At 51.9% G+C, this 9,033-nt stretch overlaps 1 protein-coding gene across 1 annotated transcript; it reads left to right on the top strand.

Moving 5' to 3' along the window:
* Positions 1-592: 592 nt before the first annotated feature.
* On the top strand, positions 593-8,386 carry LOC311374946 (phospholipid phosphatase 3-like; the record flags this gene model as incomplete). The annotated part of the gene is made up of 5 exons (XM_084490673.1): positions 593-769; positions 4,419-4,699; positions 5,518-5,575; positions 5,659-5,835; positions 7,885-8,386. Coding segments are annotated over 5 exons (822 nt in total), but the record flags the coding sequence as incomplete, so codon positions are not given.
* Positions 8,387-9,033: the final 647 nt, after the last annotated feature.

Genomic DNA, 9,033 nt, shown 5'->3' on the forward strand with positions numbered 1-9,033 from the left:
GTATGGAGTTATTCTCAAGACTTCAAAGGCTGCCATCATTAAATGGTTTTAAAGGGATTTCCCAATCCGGCCATCAGAAGGTCTACTCTAATTGGTTGGTGTGGGGATGCTTACTCTTAAGATTGACCTTCAGATTCACCTAAAACAACAAACTACTTAGTAATGTTTGTTTGTTTTAGTGACAGAGAAGATATCTTTGTCTGAAATGGGTCAACGCGGCCTCCTCTGTCTTAAGGCCTTTAAGAGCCCTTAAAGAAGAGCCCTTAAAGAGTAGAAAGGGAGGGAGTGACGGAGTAGTGTTAAAGTGGTGGGCCTGCTGTTTGTCAACATCTGTTTCTGCTCTCTGTTGTTCTCTCCGCTCACAAACAGTGATGGATCCTTCTCCCTGTCCTGTTGTTTTGTGAGGTTAAACTTTCTATTTATACGAAGAAGACTTTAAAGACGACTGGGATGTCTTTAAAGCATCACTTTGTCATGTTCTTTGTTGGTTCTTTCCTTGACGATAGCGTTCCTTTCCTCCTGTGTTTGAGCCTTCTCTCCACGTCTCTTTGTGACTGTGTTGTGCTTGTGTCCGATGTGAACCCGGTGGTCCGGTCTCCGTCTGGACCCCCCAGTGGTCCTAGTGGCCGTGTTCCTACACAAAGCCCCCCTCCCGGCCTACCAGAGGGGCTTCTTCTGCGGGGACGCCACCATCCGCCTGCCCTATAAGAGCAGCACCGTGCCCACGCTGGTCCTCGCCGCCGGGGGCTTCTCGGTGCCCGTTGTCGCAGTAAGTCCTGGTGAGGGGTGCAGCGGGGGGGGGGGGGGGGACGTGTTGGAGGACCTTCTCCACACGGGACTGACTCCTCTGGTTGAATTGAGAAGGTTCTCCACACCAGCGCTCTCCTCATCCCCCCCCCGCTGGGTCCTCTCACCTTCGCTTCATGACCTGTTTCTAACCCAGCACCTCTCTGTCTCTCCATCTCTCTGTCGCTGACCCCCCACCCCTCACCCCTCACCCCCCACCCCTCACCCCTCACCCCCCACCCCCCACCCCTCACCCCCCATCCCTCACCCCCCACCCCTCACCCCTCACCCCTCACCCCCTCACCCCCTCCTTTCCTTCCTCTCCTCCCCCCTCACTGCTTCGCTACCAGCTGGTCTTCCTTTCCTGGTCATCGAGACCAGCGCTGTGCAGCCGTACCGCCGCGGCTTTTACTGCAGCGACGCGTCCATCCAGTACCCCGCCAAGAGCCGCGACACCATCAGCGACGGAGTGCTTAGTGCCACCGGCATTCTAATCACCATCCTGTCTGTAAGTCACCTCATCCCCGCTGACCTCACGCTCTGCTCACTCTCTGGAATCACTCTCCAGTATCATTGGCTCATCACATGCTCTCATGTCACTCTCATTCTCCAGTATCACTCTCTATTGTCACTCTCTGATACAACTGTTATGACACCCTCTCCTCTCACTCTCTAGTATTTCCCTCTAATGCTCTTATATCACTCTTTAATGTCCCACTCCAATGTCATCACACATAAACTATCATAAACTATCACATGATGTCACTCTCTGAAGTCCGGCTCAAGTCATTTAGATATTTACAATATGACAGTATATCCCTGATAGAACTACTATGCTCCCTAATATCACGGCCTAGTTTCACTCCTCAGTATAACTCTATCACGCTCTCTTTATTATTGAGCAGGGTGGTACGACCGGCTCTGCTGCATCATGCAGAAGGGAACAAAAGTAGGAAAAACCAAAGGTAGCTGAGGGGTCTTGTCGCGCTAAAACAAGCCCCCACAATGTCTCTCTCTCTCTCTCTCTCTCTCTCTCTCTCTCTCTCTCTCTCTCTCTCTCTCTCTCTCTCTCTCTCTCTCTCTCTCTCTCTCTCTCTCTCTCTCTCTCTCTCTAGTCAACGTTGTCAACCGGCGACGGTCCACATGTGTTTTATTTCTTCATGGAAAAAGGAGAGATGAAGGAGGGAGGGCATTAGGGAGGGAGGGCTCTAAAGGTCTGCACGGTGGTAACAAGGCGCTCTATCAGCGTGTTCCATCTCCTCCAGGACGCCCCCCCGCTGGAGAAATGTGCCGCTCGGAACTTCTCAGACCGTTTTCTGCGCCCCGTCCAGGAATGTCCGATGAGGTCGAGATACTAACATGAAAACATCTGAAACCAGACCCGTCTCTCTCTCTGAGGGCTGAGAACCCGTCTCTCTCTCTGAGGGCTGAGAACCCGTCTCTCTCTCTGAGGGCTGAGAACCCGTCTCTCTCTCTGAGGGCTCGGAAACTAAAGGAGGCAGCAGCGGCTCTGAGCAGAATCACACGCTGAGCTCAGCACCTCCTCGTGATTACAACCAGACGCTCTCCTCCCCCCATACCCTGGTCTCCTCCCTCCTTCTGTTATCCTCTTCCTCCCTCTCTCCTTCTCCTCCTCTCCTCCCTCCTCTCCTCTCTCCTTCTCCTCCCCTCCTCTCTCCTTCTCCTCTCCTCCTCTCCTCCCTCCTCTCCTCTCTCCTTCTCCTCCTCTCCCCTCCTCTCTCCTTCTCCTCTCTCCTTCTCCTCCTCTCCTCTCTCCTCTCTCCTTCTCCTCCCCTCCTCTCTCTCCTCTCCCCTCCTCTCTCCTCCCCTCCTCTCTCCTCTCCCCTCCTCTCCTCTCCCCTCACCCTCTCTTCAAAATCTTTGCTCTGTTTTTTCTCTTTCCTGTCTACTATTTCCTCAGGTCTCTCCTTCTCTCCCACACTCCCTCCCTTGCTTCCTGCACTACTACACTACCACAATGAGAGTGGCAAGAAATGTTATTTGATTAAAATAAATTCTGATAATATTCTGAGATAACTTTTTTATTTAATTTCCAAAGTAGTGGCCCAGCTAATGTTAGTGTGTTAGTGAGAGCATGAGACTGTGTGTGTGAACACACTTTACATCAGCTCATGTTAGTGAGAGCATGAGACTGTGAACACACTTTACATCAGCTCATGTTAGTGAGAGCATGAGACTGTGAACACACTTTACATCACAGGACGCGGTGCTAAACATTTACACTTCAACTGTTTTCAGACTTAATGTTTCCCAGACTTTCTGTGCAAATTCATTGAGTCTTCCTTCATCGCCATCCCTCTGTTTCCCTTCTCCCCTCACTCCGTCCTCTCTCCTCCTCCTCCTCCTCCATCCTCTCTCCTCCTCCTCCGTCTCCCTCTCCCCTCCACACACACACACACACGCACCCAACCATTCCCCTTTCCCCTACTTCCCATTCGTCAGTGGTTTTGGGATCTAGAGAGTGAAGGGGGGGGGGGGGGGGGGGTTGAGCTTGAACAGCTGTGGTGAGTTATGACTATAACCCCCCCCATAACCCCCGCCACAGCCCCAGCCCTCCCCCAAATCCTCCAACGTTGGCTCTCAGACATCAGTTTATTTATCCACTCCAGGACCTCTTTGAGCTGACCACCATTTGGTGATTCGTTCCCTCGGTGCTTTAAAGAAAAGACGAGATGTGAACGTAGGGCCAGAAGTCCCACTGCCCTCGCTGTCCCTACTCCAGAACGAGCTCTTTAACAGTTAGACGGACGGGTCGAACTGTTTTCTCTGCCGCCGTCACTTTCTGAAAAACTATTTTCTAAATGTAACCTTCACAGTCCCAACATAACGGAGAGAACGACCGGTCCCTGATCCACGGCCGTTGATCTTTATTCTTTAGAGTTCATACGAGTTCATACGCTCAGACCGCCAACAATTTTATAACCCAAATAATAATAATCGACCAAAAGTGTTGGCCTCTCCTGTTGGAGTTCACCTCCACCCACCACCCTAACCAGGTGTGTGTACCCCCACCCACCACCCTAACCAGGTGACCTCCTCCACTACTAACCAGGTGACCTCCTCCACTACTAACCAGGTGACCTCCTCCACTACTAACCAGGTGACCTCCTCCACTACTAACCAGGTGACCTCCTCCACTACTAACCAGGTGACCTCCTCCACTACTAACCAGGTGACCTCCTCCACTACTAACCAGGTGACCTCCTCCACTACTAACCAGGTGTACCTCCTCCACTACTAACCAGGTGACCTCCTCCACTACTAACCAGGTGTACCTCCTCCACTACTAACCAGGTGACCTCCTCCACTACTAACCAGGTGTACCTCCTCCACTACTAACCAGGTGACCTCCTCCACTACTAACCAGGTGACCTCCTCCACTACTAACCAGGTGTACCTCCTCCACTACTAACCAGGTGTACCTCCTCCACTACTAACCAGGTGTACCTCCTCCACTACTAACCAGGTGTACCTCCTCCTCCACTACTAACCAGGTGACCTCCTCCACTACTAACCAGGTGACCTCCTCCACTACTAACCAGGTGTACCTCCTCCTCCACTACTAACCAGGTGACCTCCTCCACTACTAACCAGGTGACCTCCTCCTCCAGATCGTGGTGGGCGAGAGCTACCGGGTGCGCTTCCTGAGCGAGGGCTCCAGGTCCTTCGTGGGGAACCCCTACGTGGCGGCGCTCTACAGGCAGGTGGGCGTGTTCGTGTTCGGCTGCGCCATCAGCCAGTCGTTCACGGACATCGCCAAGGTGTCCGTGGGCCGTCTGCGACCTCACTTCCTGGACGTGTGTAACCCCGACTTCTCCACCATCAACTGCTCGCTGGGCTACATCACCGAGTACCAGTGCCAGGGGCCGGAGGCCCGCGTGCAGGAGGCCAGGTAGACTCCTGACCCCCACAACGCACGCCATAACCTGTTTAGAGTAGTCCTAAGAGTTGATAACCTGTTTAGAGTAGTCCTAAGAGTTGATAACCTGCTTAGAGTAGTCCTAAGAGTTGATAACCTGTTTAGAGTAGTCCTAAGAGTTGATAACCTGTTTAGAGTAGTCCTAAGAGTTGATAACCTGTTTAGAGTAGTCCTAAGAGTTGATAACCTGTTTAGAGTAGTCCTAAGAGTTGATAACCTGTTTAGAGTAGTCCTAAGAGTTGATAACCTGTTTAGAGTAGTCCTAAGAGTTGATAACCTGTTTAGAGTAGTCCTAAGAGTTGATAACCTGTTTAGAGTAGTCCTAAGAGTTGATAACCTGCTTAGAGTAGTCCTAAGAGTTGATAACCTGCTTAGAGTAGTCCTAAGAGTTGATAACCTGTTTAGAGTAGTCCTAAGAGTTGATAACCTGTTTAGAGTAGTCCTAAGAGTTGATAACATGTTTAGAGTAGTCCTAAGAGTTGATAACCTGTTTAGAGTAGTCCTAGGAGTTGATAACCTGTTTAGAGTAGTCCTAAGAGTTGATAACATGTTTAGAGTAGTCCTAAGAGTCGTGACAAGTGCTTTTGTTTTGTTTTTAAATGAATCTAATACATCCACGTTTAAAGAGTGATTGTTGTTTTAGATTCACCGTGTCTGTGATTGGTCGATGCGTTGATGTGTTTGTTGTTTTAGACTCGGTGTGTCTGTGATTGGTGTTGATGTGTTTGTCTGTGATTGGTCGGGGCGTTGATGTGTTGGCTCATGCTCCGCCTCCTGGTGTTTTCCCTCAGGAAGTCCTTCTTCTCGGGACACGCCTCCTTCTCCATGTACACCATGCTGTACCTGGTGGTAAGAGCCCTGTTGCTACGCTGACATGTTAACTCACACACTCGCACACACCCCTGACGTGTGTAACCTGCTGTCCCCGTCAGTTCTACCTGCAGGCCCGCTTCACCTGGCACGGCGCCCGCACACTGCGCCCGCTCACCCAGTTCACGCTGGTCATGCTGTCCTTCTACACCGGCCTGTCCCGCGTGTCCGACCACAAGCACCACCCCGGAGACGTGCTGGCGGGCTTCGTTCAGGGCGCCCTGGTGGCCTACTGCATCGTGAGTTCAGACCGCACTCCACCCACTGAACACAAGTCAGCTTACAGACCATCCACTGAACACAAGTCAGCTTACAGACCACCCACTGAACACAAGTCAGCTTACAGACCATCCACTGAACACAAGTCAGCTTACAGACCACCCACTGAACACAAGTCAGCTTACAGACCATCCACTGAACACAAGTCAGCTTACAGACGCGCTTCATCCACTGAACACAAGTCAGTTTACAGACCATCCACTGAACACAAGTCAGTTTACAGACCATCCACTGAACACAAGTCAGTTTACAGACCATCCACTGAACACAAGTCAGCTTACAGACCATCCACTGAACACAAGTCAGCTTACAGACCACCCACTGAACACAAGTCAGTTTACAGACCACCCACTGAACACAAGTCAGTTTACAGACCATCCACTGAACACAAGTCAGTTTACAGACCACCCACTGAACACAAGTCAGTTTACAGCCAGACCGCGCTTCACCCACTGAACACAAGTCAGCTTACAGACCACGCTTCACCCACTGAACACAAGTCAGCTTACAGACCACCCACTGAACACAAGTCAGCTTACAGACCATCCACTGAACACAAGTCAGTTTACAGACGCGCTTCATCCACTGAACACAAGTCAGTTTACAGACCGCGCTTTATCCAATGAACACAAGTCAGCTTACAGACCGCGCTTTATCCACTGAACACAAGTCAGTTTACAGACCATCCACTGAACACAAGTCAGTTTACAGACCATCCACTGAACACAAGTCAGTTTACAGACCACCCACTGAACACAAGTCAGCTTACAGACCATCCACTGAACACAAGTCAGTTTACAGACCACCCACTGAACACAAGTCAGTTTACAGACCATCCACTGAACACAAGTCAGTTTACAGACCACCCACTGAACACAAGTCAGTTTACAGACCACCCACTGAACACAAGTCAGTTTACAGACCACCCACTGAACACAAGTCAGTTTACAGACCGCGCTTTATCCACTGAACACAAGACCACCTGTCAGAGGAAAACAAGATGCCTACAGTCAGGAGGTTCATAGAACCAAGAGCCAGCACTAACCATCACTAGGTTAACCCATTCCCCGTATACACTAACCACCACTAGGTTAACCCGTTCCCCGTATACACTAACCATCACTAGGTTAACCCATTCCCTGTATACACTAACCATCACTAGGTTAACCCGTTCCCCGTATACACTAACCATCACTAGGTTAACCCATTCCCCGTATACACTAACCATCACTAGGTTAACCCATTCCCCGTATACACTAACCATCACTAGGTTAACCCGTTCCCCGTATACACTAACCATCACTAGGTTAACCCATTCCCCGTATACACTAACCATCACTAGGTTAACCCGTTCCCCATATACACTAACCATCACTAGGTTAACCCATTCCCCGTATACACTAACCATCACTAGGTTAACCCATTCCCCGTATACACTAACCATCACTAGGTTAACCCGTTGACCCCTGTTTTGAAATTAAAAAATGAAATTTCATTTTCCAAATTAGTGTCAGTGTTCTTTACTTTAAATTCCAAATTACTGTGTATTTTCATTTGAAGAATTTCAGTTTGCACTTTGTCTGTGTATAGGGTGGGCCGGGGATGGCAGAGGTTGGTGGAAATGTCATTATTTGCTGCGGGGCGCAGGCTTCGAAAATCTCTCTCTTTTTTGACCATAGGTCTGTTTGCATCCCTGGTTTGATCCTGATTCCTTTCTTATCCAAATAATACCAGCGATAAGACAGTGGCTGTTTATAGCGCCTTTCAAGTACCCAAGGACGCCTGACAAAAACAAGAAATGAACCTTTACAACGTTTACATAGACGTTAAACAATACATCATGTCATTTCTATCAACAGTGTATTATTATTATATCAAATAATATATCTGTTATCAATATGTCTTGCAGGGGAAACTCCACTAGTGTGTTTTTTTGAAGATTGTAATCTCTCTCTCTCTCTCTCTCTCTCTCTCTCTCTCTCTCTCTCTCTCTCTCTCTCTCTCTCCAGGCCTTCTATGTGTCAGACCTGTTCAGGCCCCGGGGCCGTCGTTCGCCCGTCTGCCCGACGCCCATAAAGAAAGACGTGGTCCCTCCAGCAGACATCAGGGAGCGCAGCAACCACCTCACCATGGCCTAGGGCCGACCCCTGACCCCCCAACCACCTCACCATGGCCTAGGGCCGACCCCTGACCCCTGACCCCCCAACCACCTCACCATGGCCTAGGGCCGACCCCTGACCCCTGACCCCCCAACCACCTCACCATGGCCTAGGGCCGACCCTTGACCTCTGACCCCTGACCCCCCAACCACCTCACCATGGCCTAGGGCCGACCCCTGACCCCTGACCCCTGACCCCCCAACCACCTCACCATGGCCTAGGGCCGACCCCTGACCCCTGACCCCTGACCCCCCAACCACCTCACCATGGCCTAGGGCCGACCCCTGACCCCTGACCCCTGACCCCCCAACCACCTCACCATGGCCTAGGGCCGACCCCTGACCCCTGACCCCTGACCCCCCAACCACCTCACCATGGCCTAGGGCCGACCCCTGACCCCTGACCCCTGACCCCCCAACCACCTCACCATGGCCTAGGGCCGACCCCTGACCCCTGACCCCCCAACCACCTCACCATGGCCTAGGGCCGACCCCTGACCCCTGACCCCCCCAACCACCTCACCATGGCCTAGGGCCAACCCTTGACCTCTGACCCCCCAACCACCTCACCATGGCCTAGGGCCGACCCCTGACCCCTGACCCCCCCAACCACCTCACCATGGCCTAGGGCCAACCCTTGACCTCTGACCCCTGACCCCCCCAACCACCTCACCATGGCCTAGGGCCGACCCTTGACCTCTGACCCCTGACCCCCCAACCCACTCACCATGGCCTAGGGCCGACCCCTGACCCCCCAACCACCTCACCATGGCATAGGGCCGATCCCTGACCCTTGACCTCTGACCCCCCAACCACCTCACCATGGCATAGGGCCGACCCCTGACCCCTGACCCCCCAACCACCTCACCATGGCATAGGGCTGACCCCTGACCCTTGACCTCTGACCCTCACTACTGCTTCCACTGAACCAGACCCCAGTCGTCTGTCCTCAGGAGGAGGACCAGTCGTCTGAGGAGGACCAGTCGTCTGTCCTCAGGAG

The sequence above is a fragment of the Micromesistius poutassou genome (assembly GCF_964030765.1).
Source record: "Micromesistius poutassou genome assembly, contig: SCAFFOLD_5406, whole genome shotgun sequence".
In the NCBI taxonomy this organism is placed as follows: Eukaryota; Metazoa; Chordata; class Actinopteri; order Gadiformes; family Gadidae; genus Micromesistius; species Micromesistius poutassou.